This window comes from Microtus oregoni, unplaced genomic scaffold, assembly GCF_018167655.1.
Source record: "Microtus oregoni isolate MIOR12 unplaced genomic scaffold, Mior012 000008F_ref0000371, whole genome shotgun sequence".
NCBI lineage: Eukaryota > Metazoa > Chordata > Mammalia > Rodentia > Cricetidae > Microtus > Microtus oregoni.
In genome coordinates this window covers 9,408,817-9,432,093 of record NW_024543067.1, presented here as the reverse complement: position 1 = coordinate 9,432,093, position 23,277 = coordinate 9,408,817, and the positions used below count along the sequence as shown (strand labels likewise).

The following is a 23,277-nucleotide window of genomic DNA, read 5'->3' as shown; positions in this document are numbered from 1 at the left end:
TTTTGAAGAATTATTTGAGGATTATTGGCATTAGATTTTTTGTGAAGGTCTGGAATAATTCTGTGATGAATCTATTTGGCCCTGGGCTTTTTGGGGAGTTGGGAAATTTAGGTAGGGGCCAGATTTTTAGTTACTGATTCTATTTCTCTCGGAGCTATGAGTATGCTTAAATAATATATTTTAACTTAACTTTGGTAGGTCATATATATCTAGAAGTTTATCCATTTCTTTTAGGTTTACAATTTGGTTGAATATAACTTTTTAAAATAAATCCTTTTAGTTTTCTGAATTTTTTCAGTATACATTGTAATGCTTCCCCTTTCATATCTAATTTTATTAATTTTTTTCTGTATATCTTAGTTAATTTTGGTAAGATTTTGTCAACCTTACTAATTTCCTTGTATCAATTCTTTGTTTCATTGATTCTTTGTATAGGTGTGTTGTTGTTTCTATTTTATAGATTTCATAATTTTTGAGTTTGATTATTCTCATCTACTCTTTTATGGGTATGATTTATTCTTATTTTTCTGGAGCTCTGAGGTGTATCACTAAGTTACTAACATGAAATCTTTCCATTTTGTATGTGCTATGAACTTGCCTCTTAGAACTGTCTTCATTATATCCCATAGCTTTGGATGTGTTGTTTTCTTATTTTCATACAATTATAAAAATGTTTTAATTTCCTTATGGACTTTGTCTTGATCCAGTTTTAATTAAGTAATAAGTTGTTTAGTTACTATGAATTTGTATACTTTCTGCTATTCTGTTTTTTATAATATCCGGCTTTAATCTTTGGTACTCAGATGCAGGGTGATATTTCAGTTTTCTTATATATTTTGACATTTGCTTTTTGTCATAAAATGGGGGATTATATTTGGAGAAAGTTTCATGAATGCAGAAAGGAAAGTATATTCTTTTGTGTTTTAGTGAAATGGACTGTAAATGTCTGTTAGGTCCATTTGATATATGATGTTTCTTTTTATTCTGGAATTTTTTGTTTAGTTTGTGTGCATGTCCTGTCTATTGATGAGACTTGGAGACTGAGGTCATCTATTATCACTGTGTGAGGGCCAGTGTAATAAGGTGAATGCATTTCTTTTAAGATCTTTGGTGCCCTTGTGTTTAGTGCATAAAAATTTAGGATTATAATATACTCTTGGTAGATTTTTTTTCTTTAATGACTATGTAACATCTTTCCCTATCTCTGCTAATTAGTTTTGTGGGGTTTTTTGTCTGCTTGTTAGATATTATAAATCTATACCTGCATAGTTCTTGGTTCCATTTCCTTGGAAAAACTTAAGGTTGTGTCTATCCTTGATGAGAAGATATGTTTCTTATTATACAGTAGATATCTTAAGATATAGTAAAAAAGATGAATCCTGTTCCCTAAACCAATCTATTAGTCTGTGTCTTTTTATTGGAGAATAGAGACCATCAATTCTGAGAGTTACTAATGAGAAGTGTTTTTTAATTTCCATTATTTTGTTGTATAGATTTCTTTTCATCTCTTTGAATTAACTCTTCTTGGTTTACTTATTTTTTATGTCTTCTTTTGTATAGTTAACCTTCTCGTCAGACCAAAGCATTCCTTCTAGTGCCTTCTGTACAAGTGGATTGAAGACAGAAATTCCTTAAATTTGACTTTAATCATGAAGTGTTTTTCTTTCTCTGTCTATTGTGATTGTTAGTTTTGCTGGGAATAGCAGTCTGGCTATCATCTGTGCTCTCTCAGATCTTGTCCAGGCCTTCTAGGTTTCAGAGTCTCCACTGTGAAGTCAGTTGATATTCTAATAGGTGTGCCTTTATATGTTACTTCATTCTTTTTCTCTTACAGCTTGAAATATCCTTTTATCATTCTGTACATTTAGTGTTTTGATTACTATGTGTTGTGGGGGAGTTTCTTTTCTGATCTTTTCTTCTTGATGTTTGCTGTGTTTCTAGTACTTTTATAGAGTTATTCTCTCTCTCTCTCTGTGTGTGTATATATACATATACATATATATATATATAGATACATACATACATATGGGATGTTTTCTTGTGTGATCTTTGTTAAAATTATTTTCTGTGCTATTACTTGGGTTTCTCTTCCTTCCTATTTACCCATTTCATGGGCTTGTCTTTTTGTGGTTTCCTGGATTTCCTGAATGTTGTGCCCACTTTTTGTTTGTTTTAAAGATTTAACATTTTCTTTGATTGAGATACCCACTTTTACTACTTTGCCATCAAAATCTTAAAATTCTCTTTTCCATGCTTTAAATCTGTTGGTGAGGGTTAGTTCTAAGGGTTATATTTTGATTTGTTTTGAAATCCTACGTGTTTCATTTCCAATATAATTTTAGTTTGTTTCCTTTAGTGATTCTGGTTTTTTGTTAAATTCTACTTTCTTAAATTATTTTCATTCAACTGTTTGTTAATGTTTTTATAATCTTCATTAAGGCATTTATTCATATCCTCGTTAATGTCTTTAAAATTTTTTATGATTGCTATTTGGGAGCCCTTGTATTGTTTCTTAGCTAAATTGAATTTGTGTGAGCCTATTACAATATGGTTTCTGGCTTCAGGAAGAGGCATATCTTCATGGTTATTCATGATTGTGGTTTTGTACTGGAATCTAAGCATCTGGAGTTAGGACTTTTGAGTATTCCTTAGTGTAGCTATCTGGTCTCATCCTTTTTCTGGTGGGTGTTTCAGTCATTGGTTTCTCATGCTTAATAATCTGTGTCCTAATCAAGTGTGGTGGCTCTGGAATCCCTGGTAGGCAGTGGCAATTCTAGCTACTTTGAAACCTGACAAAAGTTTCTTTCTATTTTCTTCAAACTACTTCTTGCCTTTTACAAGGACGAATTTGGTGAAGCAAATTGAATTTAACTTCCGTTCACAAGCCATCGCCTCTCCAAGAGCCGCTGCATCAAAAGAACAAGAGAAGTTTGGGAAAGTACCATTTGATTATGCCAGTTTTGATGCACAAGTTTTTGGTAAACGTCCTCTCCTACAAACAGGGCAAGGACAAAAAACACCACCATTTCCTGAATGTAAGCTTCAAATTTTAATTCTAACACTCATTACCCTATAATGCATCTTGTGTAGAGGGGGTTATTTATTCAGATATATAATGTGTTCTCTAGAGATCACAGGAAAGAATAGTGAAATAAGTAAGTTAACTATTCTTACAAATTTTATATCAAAGTTACACTGAATATTGTAAGTCATTAATTATTTCCCAGATAGTGCCATTATTTAATCTAAATATAACAGTGCTAAGGAGATCAATAGGATTGTGATTAATATATTTAAAACTATGACAGCTGTTGTACTATATTATTTTAATTCATGTTGTGATCATGGCAATCTAATAATATGAAATATGTAATACTATTTAAAATACTTAAATCATTAAAAGACATCAGACTGAAGGTAGGGAAAGCTGAAAAATTCAAGAAACTCAATTAAGGAATCTGAAATTTACAAGGATAAAAACATGACTATGAAAACATTGACTAATAAATTTAAGGATTTGTTTATATAGAAACCTTCAAAATAGGTTAAACAGTAGTCTCATTAATTCTGACATGAGTGGTGAAGGCTGAGCTGAACGGCTGTGCAGTGGAGAAGACTTGGTGGTCTTGCATATACATTTCTTTTAAGTATGCTAATGAAAATATGGAGAAGCAGGTGTCAGGCCCAAATGCAGAAAATTCAGTAAGAAACACCCACCCACCTGGAGTCCTCTGTGGGCCATGCATTTTGTGCAGCCTTAAACATCGATGACTCTCTCAGATCTTACACCCGAATGGAGCTAGCATCCTGTGAGTTTAGTGCTTGCTTCATTATGTCGTGTTGACCCATGCTTGCAGGAACCTAGAAGGCTACTAAGAACCTGGCAATGGGGATCCCATGGATTCTGCTAACATGTACAGAGTCTGGGTTTTCACCCTTTATCCCCCTCCAGATAGATCAAAAACTTGAAAAAATTTATCCATCATTGATAAGCACATAATAATATTAAAAAAGATATGCTTGCTCATAATCAAAAGTGGTCCCAACAAACCTGAGTAGCAACTGGCAACTTGTTAGATAACAAAATGTACACACATAATGTTTTTATCTAGCAGCCCAATTTGCATAAATATTTTTATTATATGTGTACAATGAATATATGTGCATATTTACTTAATTCACATGCAGGGAAATGAAGAGTGCACTAATGACTCATATTGTTTGGGTTTTAGTTATAAAAAACCATAATAGAGGTAGTAACATTAGTATTCTTGTAGTTACAAGAATAATATTCAGCAATATCTTTTAGAAAACAATTAGCAAATCTTTAAAATAAGCAACACTTAATCCAAAACTAATAGCTAAGTGTTTTCATATCGTTGTACCCTGGGTGTTTCTTCCATTACCTTGAGTGGAGCTCACAAACAGCCCTCGGTGAAGAGAAATTTGCGTAACTATCCCTCAGAAAAGCTGTGACGCCCACAACAAAACACAGAAGGTCAGCCTTGGTAACTAAGAGCCTTTCTCTTCACCTTGAAAACAGGCCCTCTCTGTTAAGAATAGAGCAAGCATTCATTCCAAGTAATCAGAATACACCCCGTGTCTAAGCAGAAACCTCAGTGAGAGCAGCCCCTGAAGGGTGCCTGCTCTCCTGAGTCATGGTCTTCAGCCTGTTCAGCTCGTGCACACACCTGTCCTGGACTGTTTGCAATGTATGATGGGTTTTGCTCATTTTTTTGACCTACAATTTTCATACATGTTGCTAATACACCTGCCCTGTAACATTGATGATGGAGTCTCAGTTACCTATAAAGAAAATGCAAGAACTCTTTAAGAGAATGGGTATCTTTGAAGGATTGCCTCATCAGGTCTGTGCACCTTGGTGAAACCTGGCTGTGTAACCTTCATTTAACGTACCAACAGATAATGGTTTTGCTTTAATTTATTTTAATGAAAGATGTTTTGTCTTTTTTAAAAAAAATCTTTGATGATTGAAGCCGAGTACATGCAATTGCTAATCAAGTCTCTCTTCAACAGCAAAGCATTTTTCAAATCCAGTGAAATTTCCTAATGGGCCGCCTAGTGCTGGCGCCCACACACAGAGCACAATCCGTGCCAGCTCTTATGGCCATGGTCAGTGCAGTGAAGACACCCACATAGCAGCAGCTGCTGCCATCCTGAACCTTTCCACCCGCTGCAGGGAAGCCACAGACATCCTCTCCAACAAACCACAGGGCCTGCGTGCCAAGGTAAGCCAGGCCAAGAGCGTGGAAGGTGGGCCAGCACGTGAGACTTGAGAATCAAGCATCTTTCATGTTCCTTACTGCATCCACTTGCTTCCTCTACTTTCCACCCAAGCAGGGATGACCTCTCAATGGGTTCAAGGAAGGGATATGTACTTATCTTGGGGGTCTAGTAGTTTGCGGAGCAGTGCCTTATGAGGACGGTTGAGGAAAATGTCATCACTGTTTCTGTTAGGATGCATTTGGTGAGCAAGGAAAAAGAGCTGCTGTTACGGTATCTCTACAGTGGAAGCTGTTTGCCGTCTGCAGGTCAGAGCCACTTAGAAACAGCGACTGGTGGAACATTCTTGAAACTGACCTTGAAGCTATGTTGTCCGTATCACCCCTGCACAGCGTGAGGACATGTAGGTTGTAGTATTCTAATAAGACCCACAGTACAGTGACTTATCAGACTGAGGAGAGGAGAAGCTTTACTATTCAATCCAGAACCACATTCTAGGATCTTTGTGAACACAGTGCATTTCCTAAGAGATTAATCATACTTTCTGTAGCCTTCCTTTCTAACTGTGGGAAATACATAGTCACACACCCAGTGAATACCCAAAGACCCTGCATGCAGTGGGCCAGAGCGGAAGCTGTAAGGGCTCAGTGTTTCCCCTGTTTGTACAAACAGCCTCACTTAAAGAGCTTGCCACCTATCTAGATAGCTAGAAGCCTGCCGACATAGAATGCCCAGACCTTCTCTTGCCACGGATTTTACCCTTGATTTCCTGAGTGACTCTCAGACCCTGAAGTCTGTGCAACACAAGCTGAGACATTTCCCTTTAAGGGCAGCTCCATCCTTGCGTGGTCAGCTGCAGCCTGCGCTGTGCCAGGCCTTCAGGAAAGCAGGTAGCGCTGTGCCACCAAGCATTTGACAGAAGAATCAGAATTAGCTTCTGGAAGAAGCCAAGCCAACTAAACCCCAGGAAGAGGTGGTTGCCAAAACCCACTCAAAAACAATCTTTAAACAAATGAGGTTCTTAAACAAAGGAAAAAAATATTCTCTAAAAATGTAAAGAAAATATGCAACTCTCTGAATTCATAATGCCAGTCACAAATTACTGACACAGGAGAAAAAATTGAGGGATTGTATAATGCAACTTTATTTTCAAATTGACATTTTAAGGCCTGATTTATTCTCCCTTTTTAAGAATGTTATAGAGGTGCCTGGTTCCAGAAATACTCCAATGTCTTCCTTCCTACTGCTTTCTGCCTGACTTAGATGCTGTCTTAGAGGAGATGGGTTATGCCATCATGTCCTGGTTATTCAAGGTGAAGCAGCTGGCGACACTGCCAGGATGAACACTGTCCACTTGCACACCCACGCATTTCCTGCTATCTGGGGTACTTCTGTCACCCGAGATCTTCAGGTTCCATTAAGTGGCTGATGTCAAGCAAGTAACAGAGATGACTACCAGTTGAGTGGCATTTTCTCGTCAGTCGGCTCCCTTTTAAAGCCACGTTTATGATCAGAAAAAAAAAAAACACCTGCGTAATTACCACATTTCCAAAGGCCATACGATCCTTTTCTAAAGTCTGTTTGTCCCCTCCGTGTGTCAGCAGACCTGGCATTCCCAAGACAACGTCCTCTCCAACACAGCCCTTCCCACTCCCCACTGATGCCAGGATGCGAACAGTGGAGACAGAAAGGGCTTAGATCAGCTTTTAAAAGGAGCCACTTAGGCCAGCAATCTTTGTAAAAAGTTCTGTGAGAAATACAAACAGTGGTTGTTACTGTAGGATAAACCCTCTCCCCAGCATCCCTGTGAACAGTACTGCTGAACTGCAGAGCAGACTTCTTCCATCCCCATACAACTGTATCAATGTCTAGAACTCTCTTCATTAGTGTTCTGAATATAGAACTGCTGCTCACAAATTTGCTGAAACAACTCTTTTAGAAACACAGCAAAACAAACACAGGTTCATTAACTCTTCAGACCTGCATCTAAGCAAACCGTGCTGGGTCTGCGGCTTTGCTGCTGCCAGCAAACCTGGGATTAGCAGCCATTTTCCCCTGAACATTGTGTGCCAGCCGAATTCTTCCTCCAGTAGTTTTGAGTTTTGCTCTCTGTCACAGGTTGTTAGTGCCATTATCTCTCAAAGTTCACAGCCGTAAGATCTGCTATGCTTCATATTTAGAAGCAAATAAGGAAAATGTGTTTTCTTATTCTATCATTGTGTCAGTATATGAGACACATTGGCAAGAGGGGCTAAGCACTGGGGTTGCCTCAACTGCTGGGTAGATTAGTGGTTGTCAACCTATGGGTTGCGTGACCCATTTGGGGATAAAATATCCTTTTCACAGGGGTCATCTAATAGCATCAGAAAACTCACTGCAATTTGTAATGGTAGGAAAATTACAGTTATGAAGAAGCAACGAAAATCATTTTATGGTTGGGGGGTCACCACAAAATGAGTCGATATTAAAGGGTTGAAGCATTAGGGAGGCTGAGAACCACTCTTTTAGCCTGACTTCAGACCTGGAATTCAAGGAGCTTACTGATAAGCAGTAGGAAAGGAATGCCCCGCCCTTGGACGGCTGAGGCAGAAGTGGGCCTGTGGAGGCTGGGGCTTGCACAGGTGGCTTCACGGTGCTTTCCATCTGAACTGGAGATGGCTGTTTTTTTTTTCTTTCCTCTCGTTTCCATCCAGAAACAACTTGCTGTGAACATCTCTTTGGTTGCTCACAGCACAAATCAGAGAATTTATTAAAGAGAACACTGAGGTCTGAAGGCCAAAGCCTGCAAAACTTAAATGTGCTGAAACCCCACCTCAGGTGCATGCAGATTTTTCTACAGGGATGCCACTGACTCCACACTAAATAGGGTTCTGAATTGGGGATCTGCAAAACACTCAGATGGTTTTCAGAAGGTCAAGGAAACTCGAGTCCCCAGGTAAATATAAAGACATGAGGGACGATGTTCAAGTTTCTATTGCTATGAAGAGATCTCATGACCACAACAACTCTTTTAAAGGAAAACATTTAACTTGGGCTGGCTTACAGTTCAGAGGTCTGGTTCATTGTCATCATGGTCAGAAGCGTATCAGCATACAGGCAGACATGGTGTCTAGAGAAGTCTCAGCTACGTCTGAATCCTCAGGCAGCAGGACGAGTGAGTTACTGGGTCTGGCTTGAGCTTCTGAAACTTCAAAGCCCACCCTCTAGTGACACACTTCCTCCAATAAGGCCACACCTACTCCTATAAGGCCACACCTCCTAGTAGCGCCACTCCCTATGAATCTACGAGGATCATTTTTATTCAGACCACCACAGATGACATAGATAACTTTATCTGTTATGCACAATGTTGTCCATTTAATCAACCTGTGTTCTTTCCACACCAGGTACACACCATAACTGTGCAAAGAACATCAAGCCATGTCTAACATGTCTGGTAACTTTCCAAACCAGAGCTCACCACATTTTATATTTTAGGAGAAACTATTTTTGTTAAAATACCATTTTAGCTTTGAGTAACATAGTCATACCACCAGATCTCTTTCATGTGGTTTAAGAAATTAAGAAAGGAGTGAATAATTTGTACGATTAGTTCTTGTAAACATCATACTGGTTAAAAGGTCATTTTGTCTGAAATACTAGTATTTTTTTTCTATTCTAGTGCTTTTGTTGGTTCTAAGATAAGGAGAATGTCCTCCATCTTTATTTGACATAAATAGGAATTTTGAAACATAAATTGGTCACACTGTCACATACCTTATGGTACTTCTGCCTGACCACTATGACTCTAGGTAGGAGAGCCATGAGTGTAGATGGCCAGAGAGTGAGCATCCGGGAATTGCTGAGAACGTTCTGTCAAGGCCCCTGAGAGCTGTGCCAGTCTGTGGCAGATCCGGTCCACTTTTTCTACCCCCATTCTCATGCACAGAGGTAAAACAGGCTTCCAACCCATCTTTATCCTCATCCCTGCTGCTTGCCAAGCGTTCTGTTATTTGTTTTGGTGTTTTCCCCACCTGTTTAGACAAAGTGACATATGCACAGTTCCTTAAAAGAAAACAAAAATTTGACACTTACTTGAAGTGTTTAAAGTTCAAAGTCTGTTTTTGCTTGAACAAGGCCTGGAAACAGCATGCCATCGGTGCCGCCTGCTCGCAGGAATACCCCAATGGCCCCTGGGTGGTTAGAACTCAAAGCCACTTATAACATCGGAGCACATTGTACCGAGTGAAAGGTGTTGAGGGTCTTGAGGCAGGGATCATAAAGAACTGAGTCTATAGGTGTATTGTAACTAGATACCCATAGATAGCTCCTTGCTGGGCATGGTGGTGCAGCCTGGAACCTCGGCACCAGAGAGACTGAGATAGGATGTCAGGAGCTTGAAGCCATCCTGGGCTATGTAGCAAGATCCTGCCTCAAGACATGTAAACAAATGAAATATTGACTCTTTAGCCCTGTGGACAGTAGTTGAGGGCTATGTCTCGCTGGGGATAGATTTATAGAATACCTACTATGTGCTAGGTAGCCTTTGTAGCTCTCTGACCATGTTAATCCTTCTAAAGCCAACAACATGGATAATAATTTTCCATTTTTCCATGGAAGAAATGGTGGTACAGAAATACTGAATAATTTTCTGCTAGTGGCACGGCTGTAATTGCTGGAAATGAAATTTGAATTCACACATAGCCATAATTATTTTCTAAAATGCTTCATGGCTCATATACTGTCATATCAAGAGCCTGATAGAGCATGATTTCAAACTCAAAATGTGTGTTTTGCTTGAAGAAGGCCTAGAAATTTGGGGAAGTAGCTCTAAATTTCATCCCAATTTCACACCTTGGGTTAGTCATTTCTTCTCTGAACTGCATAGTTCTATGTTACAAGCATATTTTACATGTTTGTCATCTTTACAGTGGAAGCAGTTAGTTACTGCTGAGTAAGATGGAGAGGGCTTTCTTTCCTTCTTCAGTCGTACAGGACTTTCTAACCTGTCGTTGGCTCCTCCTCATTCCTGTCTCACTGAGCAGGTGATGTTCTAGTTAACAGAGGTGCTGCTTGACATCCAGGCCACTACTTATCTCCTAGGAGAGATGAAGATGACAATCACTATGTCTGTAACTTTCAGTTCCACCATCATTCCTAATAAACTTGGTACCTTACACTAGAAGCCATTACTCATAAAGGACCCCCCCCCCAAAAAAAAAGTCAGAACAATCTGCTCTTTCAGTTTCTCTTCTCTGGACCCTGTTCTGTTATGATCATGCTGTGCAGGTCCTCAGTAATACAATGAACACACCCAGCACCATAAGGTTGGCAACTCAAAGGCAGCATCAATCGATGGCCTATGTTCTTCTCCTAAGCTGAAAGGTATGTAGCCAGCCCAAGGACACTTAAAGTATAAATACTTACAATAAAGATGCCAAATAGCGCTGCAGAAATCTATGTGTTGGAGGGTGTGAGAGGGAAGCGCCGCCTCAGCTGCAGCTCTGGCCCTGCCTCTCCCACCACTCAGATTTCTGGGCTGACATTTGGAGTTCAAAGCATAGAAAAATAATGCTTGGTGGTATCTGAATAAAAACCCATGCTGTGAATGTGTGATCCCCATCGTGGGTAGAAGGGCCTTTCCTGCTGCACTGCAATTGTTGGATGCATCTGCGCACTTACTTCAAGCCCATCTGTACTCCCATCCCCAGCCCAGGATGTCCCCTTTCCCCAAGTCAGGTGCCCTGTGCAGCAAGCTGAGACACCTCTTCCAAACATCAGGAGTGAGATTTTTCAAATTATGCAGCACAAATAATTATAATGGCTTCTAGAATCTCTAAATTCTAAAAAACATTTGAAATACTTTTATAAGAACTAATATATATGTGTATATGTGTACATATATATGAAACTATTCTTGGAATAGTTGGTATTTTTCAAAGCTTAAATCTGCACTATTTATGGGTTTTGCACTATAAAACTCTGCAGCCCAGTCACATGGCTTCTCTTTCCTAAGCCATCTGTCACAGAGGTCTGGAATTTTATGTGAATGTTGGTTGTGCAGCTTTAACCCAAGTTTTTTTTTTTATGAAAAATGTCAGCAACTACAATATTTAGCATTTTACTTTACGTTGGCCATTAAACTTGATTACTATTGCTCTGTTTCATTGCTAGAGTTACACATCAGCTACAAAGCAAAAATTGCTTTGATGCCCGACTGGCAGAATGTACTGTGAGCTCATGGAAGAAGGGGGGCCGCTGGCTCTGATATGGTTAATATCTTGGATTTTTTTTATAACAGAGGTTTATTAATGCTAGCATAAAAATGTATTTGATATTATACAGATGGCATAAGATGCTGTGGTTTCTATGTTATTATCCTGGATAAGCTGTAATGTCAAATTCAGGGCTTAAAACTATCACAGGAGATTAAACTATTTACTAAAACGGGACAGAAAAATATGGCCAAAGTATTTTAGCCTGCTGTATTAGAAGTGTATTTACCTCCCGTAAATGCTGATGGACTGAAAGACGAGATAGAAACTTTGCAGGTAAAACAAACAAAAAAGAAGAGGGCCTTTTATTTCTCAATCAAGGACCAATCCAGCCTGTGTGACTGCTGACAAGAGGGACATGAGCAGGGCATTAAAACATGCCCTGGACAGTATCTGGTGACCACAAGATCTAAGGGGCCGACTAAAATGGAAAAGTCGAGAAATGGATAAGAAGTTAACTATAAATTGATGGGTGATCTAGAAATAACAGCAAGGTTATGTCATTTATTTATAGAGTTGATAGGCATATTTTCCCATGCTTTGAGGAGATCTGGTAATGTTGGCAAAAGCCCCCTAGAGTGCAAATCTTGAAGAACTGGGCCACAGGAGGAGTCCTGTGGTGGCTACTACCCAGGCAGACAGGCTTCTTTTCAGAAACAATTAATAGCTTGGCTTGGGATCCCAAAGATGGTGGTCCTGGAAAACCTCATCACTATTATGTCTCAAAGGAAACACCATAAAAAAAAAAGACCTTCATCCTAAATCTTCATTACAGAACTGAACCTCGGAGACACACAGTGAAGTCAGTTTCCACAATCATTTCTCCCTTCCCACTCACCTCACTTGAACAAAGCCTCTTGTCTTAGGGTTTCTGTTGCTGCAATTAAACACCATGACCAAAAAGCAAGTTGGGAAGGAAAGAGTTTATTTGGGTTATACTCTTACTTTGCTGTTTATCACTGGAGGAAGTCAGGACAGGAACTCAAACAGGGCTGTATCATGGAGGCAGAAACTGATGCAGCGGTCATGGAGAGGTGCTGATTACTGGCTTGCTTCTGATGGCTTGTTCAGCCTGCTTTCTTATAAAACCAAGGACCAACAGCCCAACGAAGGCAATAGTCACCATAGACTGGACCCTCGCCCATTGATCACTAGTTGAGAAAATGTCTTCCATCTGGATCTCATGGAGGCATTTCCTCACAGACTCCCTCTCTGATGACTCTAGCTTGTGTCAGGTTGACATACAATCAACCAGTCCCCTTCTCCAGTTCAGATGGTCTAAGAAGAATGTTGCTGTCCTACTCCTACATACAGTATTCTGAAAAATTTGATTCTAGCTGATTAGATTTGCATGTTTATAATGTTAGATTATTATGATGATTCAGGGAGTTGGGAAGTTATGTGCTACTTTTGCTAAATACAAATATTAATGTTAAAATGGTGAGTTTTGGAAAGATATTTCCAGTGGGTGGAAAAGACTTTCGAAGCTCAACAAAATATGCAAGTATGTAAAATTGTTTTAGCCAATGCATCTCATTTATATTAAGCTTACTTTGTTTAAACCCAGAAATATGAAGCACATTAATGGGCTGTTCTTTAAAGTCTTCCTAAGAATTGAACGTTAGCCAATGCAAATCAGAAAGCTGGATTTAAAAGCAGATATACTTCCATAAAAGCTTACATTTTAAATTATCCCTTAAAAGCCCCACATGGCTAGGCTGTGACTGCAAACTGCTGAGATGTTTTCTGTTTCTGTTCTCTAGCAGGGAGCTGAGATAGAAGTGGATGAAAATGGCACATTGGACTTGAGCATGAAAAAAAATCGAATCCTGGACAAGTCTATACCCCCAACTTCCTCTCACCCGATAATTTCAACCCCATCTTCTTCCCCATTCAAAGCAAGCAGCCTTTTGGTCAATGCTGCTTTCTATCAGGCTCTCTGTGACCAAGAAGGCTGGGATGTGCCCATCAACTATAGCAAAACCCATGGAAAGACAGAGGAGGAGAAAGAGGTATTGTGTCAATGTGTCTGTCGACTAGACTTCCTTTCTAATTTTTCCTTCACATTCCTATCGGCACAAACAAGTGTTAGGTCTTGTTTCAGATTTTCCATTTTATTTTTATGTATATGAATGACTTGCCTGCATTTATTTATGTATTCCACGTGCATGCCTGGTGCCTATGAGGGTCATAAGAGGGGATCATATCCCAAGGAACAGGAATTATACGTGATTGCGAGCCACCATGTGTGTGCTGTGAACTGAACCCCGGTCCTTTTCGAGAGCAGCAAGAACTATCTAATCAGGCCTTATGTTTCTGATCAAGATAAAGTAATGCTTTTAAATTTCAGATGAAATATATTAAGGAACTCAACTTTTCAGATCATTTGCATAAATTAGTATCATTATAGTGAGTTTTACTCACACAATGGTAACAGTTGTCCTCACAGTATCCTGTAGGGGTCCTTACTCAACACTAAAAGGTTGACTCACTAACACACTTGGAATCAGTGTCAAGGTGAAATCCAGTCAGGAACAATAAGAATCTTGAAAGCATGTCAGAGCCATGTCTTAGGTCTCTTGGAGGTCCCAAGACATAGGACATGTCTGTGGAGAGTTACGTGAGTAACTGAAAGGTCTCTGGACATCTAGGCTGAATGAGTCCAAAGACCAGGAGGCATACTTGTACACTTGATTATATTGAGAGGGGCCAAAGTTGGTGAAAGGGTAGAAAGCATCTGGTCCTCCTCATTTCTGCAGAGGGAGCCATTGGTGTGGCCCGAACAGATACTTACATCTCACACAATTACAAAAGTAGCCCTGGTGATAAGTATGGGTGATCCGATTGTGATGTTAATCAGAAATATCATTGAGGGGCTTTCCAGGTGGTGTTTTCAAAGCAGTGACATAGCTGTTTGCTGCAGAAATATGTATGAACAATAGTTCAGCTCTTTGTGTTTCAGACATGCGGAGTGATCTGATTTCTGCTTACTGCCTCAGTGAGTCAGCATATGCAGTAGTGAGCATAGGTTTGCAGGATCGCCATTCCTTCCTGCCTTTCCCCTCCTTCTCTCCTCCTGCGCATCTCCTCTGGCGTCTCCAAGGATAAGCAGTGAGGGAGGTCCAGGAGACACACTAGGGGAATGGCCTCAGTCTCCGCTATGGTGCTCCCCTGGCCTCAGGCCTGCACATAGTGGCGTGGGGCACACACCTGTAATTCTGAAGAAAGTAAGGCAGGGGGCTTGTGAGCTCAAGGTCAGTATAGTCTATTCGTGGGATCCTTTCTTTTTTGTTTGGTTTGGTTTTTGTTTGGTTTGGTTATTTTTTTTTTATTGATTTTTATTGAGCTCTACATTTTTCTCTCTTCCCCTCCCTTTCCCCCTTCAACCCTTCCCCAAAGTCCCCATGCTCCGATTTACTCTGGAGATCTTGTCATTTTCTACTTTCCATGTAGATTAGATCTATGTAAGTCTCTCTTAGTGTCCTCATTGTTGTCTAAGTTCTCTGGGATTGTGGTTTGTAGGCTGGCTTTCTTTGCTTTATGTTTAAAAACCACCTATGAGTGAGTACATGTGATGATTGTCTTTCTGGGTCTGGGTTTCCTCACTCAACGTTTTTCTAGTTCCATCCATTTTCCTGCAAAATTCAAGATGTCGTTATTTTTTCTTCTGTGTAGTACTCCATTGTGTAAATGTACCACATTTTTCTTATCCATTCTTGGGTCGAGGGACATTTAGGTTGTTTCCAGGTTCTGACTGTGACAAACAGAGCTGCTATGAACATAGTTGAGCACATGTCCTTGTGGCACAATTGAGCATCCTTTAGATATATACCCAAAAGTGGTATTACTGGGTCTTGAGGAAGGTTGTTTCCTAATTTTCTAAGAAATCGCCACACTGACATACAAAGGGGTTATACCAGCTTGCATTCCCACCAGCAATGTAGAAGTGTTCTCTTTACTCCACAACCTCTCCAGCATAAGTTGTCATCAGTGTTTTTGATCTTGGCCATTCTTACAGGTGTAAGATGGAATCTCAGAGTTGTTTTGATTTGCATTTCTCTGATGACTAAGGATGTTGAACATTTCCTTAAGTGTCTTTCAGCCATTTTAGATTACTCTGTTGAGAGTTCTCTGTTTAGGTCTGTGCTCTATTTTTTAATTGGATTATGTGTTCTTTTGGTGACCAATTTTTTGAGTTCTTTGTATATTTTGGAGATCAGACCTCTGTCTGATGTGGGATTAGTGAAGATCTTTTCCCATTCTGTAGGCTGTCATTTTGTCTTGTTGACCAGGCCTTTGCTTTACAGAATCTTTTCAGTTTCAGGAGGCCCCATTTATTAATTGTTTCTCTCAGTGTCTGTGCTGCTGGGGTTGTATTTAGAAAGTGGTCTCCCATGTCAATGCGTTCAAGTGTATTTCCCACTTTCTCTTCTATAAGGTTCAGTATGGCTGGCTTTATGTTGAGGTCTTTGATCCATTTAGACTTAAGTTTTGTGCATGGTGATAGATATGGAGAGTCTTTCTTAAGAAGCAAATGAAAAGTAACATAAGCAGGTACCCACTGTGCTGAGCAAAGACATCCTTGTATCAGCATCATCCATGTCAATCCTCATCACCACCTGGAGCATGAATGGTCTCAGGCACAGCAGCATTCAGTGAGACTGACTTTAATCTACCTAATTGGAGTTTTTCATATCTTGCATAGATTTCATCGGTTAAATATCCCTAACTCAAAAACATTTTATATGTTCCAAATACTTCTAGAGTCACAGGCAGTTTATTGGTCTGAAGTAATGACTATAAACTTCTCCCATTGCCATCCTGTGTGCACACGGAAGAACCAAAGTTGCACCATGCTCCACTTCCTAGTGGAGCTGAGAAGGCAGCAGGCAGGGTGTTGGGAGATGATGCGTGCTAAATAGAAGTTCATTCTGTTTCGAGAGAAATAGCGCTTTACAGAGTAGCTCTCACGGCATCGCATTCTTGTATAAGTAAGAATCCTGGCATGTACTGATAGCTCAACTCCATTTGATGAGAGGCTTTTAACCATCCTGTTCCTGACCACATGACTGCGTTGACTGAACCATGGTCAGTTTATGTACCAGAAACCTTCCTAGAAGCTTGGTGCCCAGTGTCAGTCAGGAGTGTGTGATTCTGCGCAGAAATGCAGCAATGAGTCCTTGGGTATGTTGTCCTCTCATACAGGATATCCAGGGTTGTCTGGCTGTCACTACACTTGTGTGTCTTCTGTCACTTCTCCCACTGACCTCTTGTCTGTCCTTCCTAGAGTCCAGTGTGTCAGAAAATGAGTCTCCTAACAACATTTTACCTTTACTTCCAATCTTTTTTATAAAATTAAAAAAAAATGAGTTCATTTGTATAGATTCAAATGTTTTATGTTTCCTCCTGCTTCAACATACGTTTGTGGTAGTGTTTTATTTTATTTTTCTGTGTGTGCGCATACTCACACACATACACAGAGGGGTGAGGGAGAGTAGTAGGGTCTTTTCCTGAAGTAAGATCCAACAGGACAGTCTTACACTACAGTGTTCAACTGAAGTATTCCGAAATGGAATTTAGAAGCTATGTTGGAATTCATACCTCTGACATGGTCCAGGAAGACTGGGGGATGTTAAGGGTTTGTGGACACACAGTGCTTACACTGGGTGAGTTAACCACTTCTTTCATAGCTGTTCATAGTCGATGGAGACTCACATAAAAGTGATACTCAATTGTTGGAGCTCCCTGGTACAATTTCCTGCCTTTGTTCTTGTTCCCTCATCTGTACCAAGGTAGTCTATGAACAGAGTATTTTCACATTTTATTTTAAGTCTTGAGGATAAATAAGTATGAGGCTCAAGAGATACCATTTCTGAAATGTAACTTAAATTAATAATGTCTATTCAGAATCCTTGTTTAGAAGACATTCGAGAAACACCACATGCAGTAAAAATATATATAAGTAAATAACTCTTTCTATACCATGTCTTATTATCCCAACAGTCCTGTGAAACAGTTTTGGTAATATTTTCAGAAAAGAAAAAGCATAATCAGGAAGGTATAGTTGTTGGTGAATAACTTGTGATTACCAAAGACAAAGGAAAAGTAAAGTGGAAGAAATGTATAAAAAAGAAAAAAATCACAACAGAGATTGCTAGAGAATAATAGGAAAAGTTTCAAAAGGGAAAATGAAATGGGAAGGGGGAGGACATGGAGAGGAAGAGGGAAGAGATAGTGCAGACCCGGTGTGTGGAAGCTGTCATTGCCTCGGGTGGGCCAAGGATGAGGACCAAGGGCCGATGCCCTGGCACATCTTCATGATGTGACTAAGGAACAAGGTCCCTTTCCTTGTGTTGCTTAGGGACACTGAGTCTACCCCAGCAGTTCATCAGGAGTGTTTGAAGACCTGAAAGCATTTCTTCCCATTTGCCCCTACATCACAGCACTCACACCACTGGAAATTGAGTGATTATTTCTAATTCATTGTTATCTAGTTCATATGCACAACAGTTGCTTAATTTTGGTGGTAATTTTCAGAAAATATTGTCTATCTCTCGCAGTGAAATAGCCTGTCCAGATGCCCTCTAAAAAATATCCTGAATCTGGAAAAAAATCAAAATATTTCAAAAGGAAAGTACTGAGAAATAACTAGGGCTGTCAGCTTCATTCAACTGTCAGTTATCCAAAGATTTCAGGGCTTAAAATTTTAAAAGTGCCAGATGCTATTATCTGTTATTCATGTTACCATTATGTTCTGGTCTTTACTGAAATCAATGTAACCTTCCATCTGTACACTGAAGAATCTGATAGCACGTGTACTCTGTAAATGCACACATACATGTCTTTTTTGGGGCATCGTGCACAGAATAAAATTACTATGTTAGAAACTATACATTTTTAAGTTTTGAATAACAGTCTCAAACATGTTATTGAATTCTACATTGGGTGCTACTTAATATTTCCTCCAGTATCATATGTTTCTGTAGCAGAACTAATCCTGAGAATTATTTTAGCTATGGACACATATGAAACATTCCCTGCAGATTTGCAGAGTAGAATGTGAAGGCAAAGAAAAAGCAGAAAATGCAACCCATTTATAAAAGATTTAAAGGCACAGAGTCTATGGTTTAAAAAGTCGTGATATGTTTAAAAGGTCTTCATCAATAAAACCATGGTGTTTTTCAATACTTTTCAATACTTTATCATGCCAATTAAGTAGCATGTATCCAGTCAACACTGTTTCATATGCATCTTAGCCATATATTAGTTTGAACTTTAATAATATCGATCATTTCCTTTAAAATTCCTCCATAATCCCACATTCTATCATACACAGATTTTAACCAAAAGCACTCCCATGCTTATCTGTAAATGGACATGCCTTCAGAGAGAATCTTTGTTCTCAACTCCATGATAAAGAAAACAATAAAATGATTATTTTATGTCATGCCACTTGGTGAAAAATAGATATCTCCGTGGGAAAACATGCCCTTGCACACCGAGACAGTATTGCACTTATTTAGCCTTCATATCAGCTTTCAAAAGGCTGAGGCAATTCTAGACTAGAATGGAGCTGCTCCTCAGCCAAATCCACATCAAGCTGAATGGCACAATGGGCAGGTGTAAAGCTCCCTTATCAGGAATCTGGTGTGTGTGGGAGGGATCATTGAGAAAACCCTTCTCTGCAGTTTGTACATGTTCATGTTTCCCTTCCAGTGCATATTGGTATAAGATTTTTTTTAATCAATAACATAAAATACTTAGATACACAAACCACATGAAGGATAGTATGGTGCTATTCTGGAGTCTGTTAATTTGGTATAAAATAGTATCATATTGAGATAGTTCTACCAGTGCTCTTATTCTGGTACAATGTTCCTTCCATTCTGCTGCTGCTGCTATGACAGCTAGATATGTAAAAATGATTCATGGGTTCATTAGGGCATGTTTATTTAATAAAAATATTTGAAATGTGCCAGTATATTAACAACCATATAGTTGAAGAAATGTCTCCGTATGAACAAAGATGTGAATTTTTAAAAGGTGTTCCTTCTCAGAGACAATCCCTCTAGTAATCAGGAAATGTCCTTTTACAGAGTTTCATTTTATATTTTCATATATATCCTTTGTGGGACTCAAGGCAAGTCTTCAAGCCACTCAGCTGACACCAATAATTTCCAATGCAGTTGTCTTTCATGGCTCCCTAGCGTCTTCTACCTTTCTCCCTCAACTCAACACTTGTGGTTTTGGTTTTTTTGTTTTGTTTTGTTTTCCAGAAAGACCCCGTGAACTCCCTAGAAAATTTAGAGGAAAAGAAGTTTGCTGGAGAGACCTCTATTCCAAGCCCAAAGCCCAAGCTCCATTCAAGAGATCTCAAGAAAGAACTGATTACGTGAGTAGGGCTCGGCTACCTGCAGGAAAAGATTTGGCAATTAGGAGAGACAGATTTACAATTGGGTGTGATAGCACTCAGGTTTCTACAGTGAAAGTTCTAACTACTTCAGGGCATCTTAACTAGTGAGCAGGAACAGTGTTCTGCACTGCACTTGGGCAGCTTCCAAAAGTGCAAGAGGTGGGAACCTCTGTTGTTTACGTACAAGATAATGATGCATACTCTTTGGTCACTGATACTCAACTAGAGATATCTCAACTCATGGTATCTAAATCCTGACTTCGAGAGTCCAGTTTTATCCCATGCTTTTTCAGTCACAGTTCAGCTGGCCTTGGTGAGCTCCCAATAGATCAGCTCCAATGTCTCAGTGGGTGGGTGCTCCCCTCGTGGTCCCGACTTCTTAGCTCGTGTTCTCCCTCCTTCTGCTCCTCATCGGGACCTTGGGAGCTCAGTCCAGTGCTCCAGTGTGGGTCTCTGTCTCTGTCTCCATCCATCACCAGATGAAGGTTCATAGCCAAGAGGACAACTATATGCTTTTCCTTTGGTTCACCTTCTTACTTAGCTTCTTTGGGATCACCAATTGTAGACTCCGTGACCCTTGTTTATGGCTAGAAACCAATTATGAGTGAGTACATCCCATGTTCATCTTTTTGGGTCTGGGTTACCTCACTCAGGATAGTGTTTTCTATTTCCATCCATTTGCATGCAAAATTTGAGAAGTCATTGTTTTTTACCGCAGCATAGTACTCTAATGTGTACTCTCTGAGCATGGCGAACAATGAGGGCTGATGAGAACCCAAGGACAATGGCACGGGGTTTTGAACCTACGTAATGTGCTGGCTTTGTGGGAGCCTAACCAGTTTGGATGTTCACCTTCCTAGAAATGGACGGAGGGGGGAGGACCTAGGACTTACCACAGGGCAGGGAAATCTGACTGCTCTTTGGGCTGGAGAGGGAGGGGGAGAGGAGTGGGGGGAGGGGGAAAAGGGTGGGAGGAGGGGGAGAAGGGTGGGAGGAGAGGGAGGGAAATGGGAGGCTGGGAGGAGGAGGAAATTTGTTTTTATTTTTCTTTTCTCAATAAAAAAAAAAGCAAAAAAAAAAATAAATCCTGACTTCGGGGAGGCAGCTAAGCTTGTAATTACTTTGAAGATTATGGCTTGGGAAGAAAGGGTTTCCATTCCTCTTAAGTTTTTCCTAACTCAGAAGAATTGAATGAGCAATTATTCTGATTCAGCCATTAATACAAAGTATACATAAATCAAACAATCACATCTTACCCCTTTGTTACTCAGCTTTCTCTCATCAATTTATAAGAAGGTAAAGGTTTATTATGGCTTATGGATTTGAAGGTCTTTATTCGTAGCCACTTTGTTCTGTTGCCTTTGGGTCTGTGGTGAAACAGGACTTTATGGCAGGAGCATATAATGCAGGAAACAGCTTACATCATTGTGTTTTGGATGGGACTCGCTGATTTGTTTGTGTCTGTATTAGTGTGCTGATCTTTGTCTTATCTTTGTTATATCAGTTTCTTTCTAAAATGATAATTATACAGTAACAACTTACCCAAAACTTTGAAATTTTATCAACTGTCCTCTGACTTGAATAGATTTGAACATCAATTGCCAAGAGAATTAACCAGTTTCCTTCCCTTAATTTTGATATTTTTATCTAAAAACTCTCCTAGATTTCATCACCCAACTGGTATTTTGCAATATTGCAGAATATATGTCACTATAGATTTGAATTTATGCCATCCATCAGAGGCCTTTCAGAAACTCAATTAGGAATATCATTCCCCATTCAGGAATAATATTGCAATGAATTCTTTATTCTTTTGACCTTTTTATACCACAAAGCTTTACCATTTCATCAAGTCAAATTTATAGTTCATACTATATATTCCATAGGTAATATACAGATAATTAACTTGAAATTAGTATAAGTTCTTTGCCTCTTTTGAAAATGTTAATGAACATAGTTGAAAATAGAAAAGAAAATAAACACAGTGCTTTTGGAATACTATTTGGGAGTGAAAATTCTTAAGCATTTGAAAGCCCTTCATTCCCTAGTTAAACTGTTCAGACACATTCTGTATCAATGGATAAGTGTTACCAAAAAGTATCACAGAATGTAATCATCATTACTTTTTTTAAAAAGAGTTTTGTACATATATTTTATTGTCTATACTTTCTGATATCCCTTCCAGTAGCAGGGACAGAATTAAATGGCCCCAATTTAGATCAGTCTCTGAAAAGCAAGCATCCCTTTGAGATTCCTAATACTCATAGTTTTTTTTTTTTTCATTTCCTAAAGCATATGATAAGTACTTAAAGGAGAAACTACTTAGAAGGGGATTGTATCATCGTGTTGTTAATCCCAGAACTTCTTTATTTATTTTTTTTTAACTTTTTTTTATTGAGAAAAGAGAAAAAAAAAAACAAATTTCCTCCTCCTCCCAGCCTCCCATTTCCCTCCCTCTCCTCCCACCCTTCTCCCCCTCCTCCCACCCTTTTCCCCCTCCCCCCACTCCTCTCCCCCTCCCTCTCCAGCCCAAAGAGCAGTCAGATTTCCCTGCCCTGTGGTAAGTCCTAGGTCCTCCCCCCTCCGTCCATTTCTAGAAAGGTGAACATCCAAACTGGCTAGGCTCCCACAAAGCCAGCACATTACGTAGGTTCAAAACCCCGTGCCATTAAGCCTCATTCTGAATTTCATTTACACGGAGAGAGAGGACTTTGCTTTGGGCAGGATGTCAGCAAAGACTCAGTGCCTTTCCCTCAGATCCTTATTACAACCACAGATAACACTTCAGGATGGGTCCGTTTGTGCTCTCCAAATGAGCACAGCATCCAAGAACTGAAGTAATTAAAAAAACAAAGACTCTCTAATTGGAAAGGTGCCTCTTAGGGGGGTCACAAAGTTGTTGGGATGTTTTTTAAATATATGTAAGAAGCCTAAGACAGAAGTTTCTGAGAAACTTGAAAAGACACAGATCCCAGTAGGCCCTTTGATAGATATCCTGGAATCTGTTTGTGGGCTAGCCGTGGATTTGGGGGTGCTGCATTGCTACAGACCAAGTGAAGCTGCTATAGAGTTTTAGTAACAAAATATCTTGCCTATTTCTCTGCCATCCATAAATTTCCCACCTAGAATATCAATTTACATTTCAGTCAAAGGTTTTCTTCTTTGTAGTTTGTAAACTGTCAGAGTTGCTTAAAAGCCTACAGAAATTCCTTTCTATAATGTATCATACAGCTGGTGCTGGGATTCCTGTTCTCATATTTCTGCATTATGGAGAGATAAATTTATCTTTTCAAAGAACAGAACAGCATGGGTTGTTGACTCACAAACCACAAGGCAGCATGTTAGCATCACTTCCCACAACATTTG

General features: G+C 39.5%; 1 protein-coding gene across 10 annotated transcripts in view; it reads left to right on the top strand.

Annotated features, from left to right (window-relative positions):
* The window catches only part of St18 (ST18 C2H2C-type zinc finger transcription factor), a 249,079-nt gene that overhangs the window by 209,654 nt on the left and 16,148 nt on the right, over window positions 1–23,277 (top strand). For 8 of the 10 annotated variants that reach the window (XM_041657764.1, XM_041657763.1, XM_041657766.1 and 5 more), the window contains 4 exons: window positions 2,842–3,035; window positions 5,038–5,249; window positions 13,262–13,510; window positions 19,775–19,890. In XM_041657764.1, coding sequence (XP_041513698.1) covers window positions 2,842–3,035; window positions 5,038–5,249; window positions 13,262–13,510; window positions 19,775–19,890 — 771 coding nt within the window. The remainder of the gene's footprint in view (window positions 1–2,841; window positions 3,036–5,037; window positions 5,250–13,261; window positions 13,511–19,774; window positions 19,891–23,277) is intronic. The other 2 variants (XM_041657767.1, XM_041657765.1) reach the window with 1 other exon arrangement.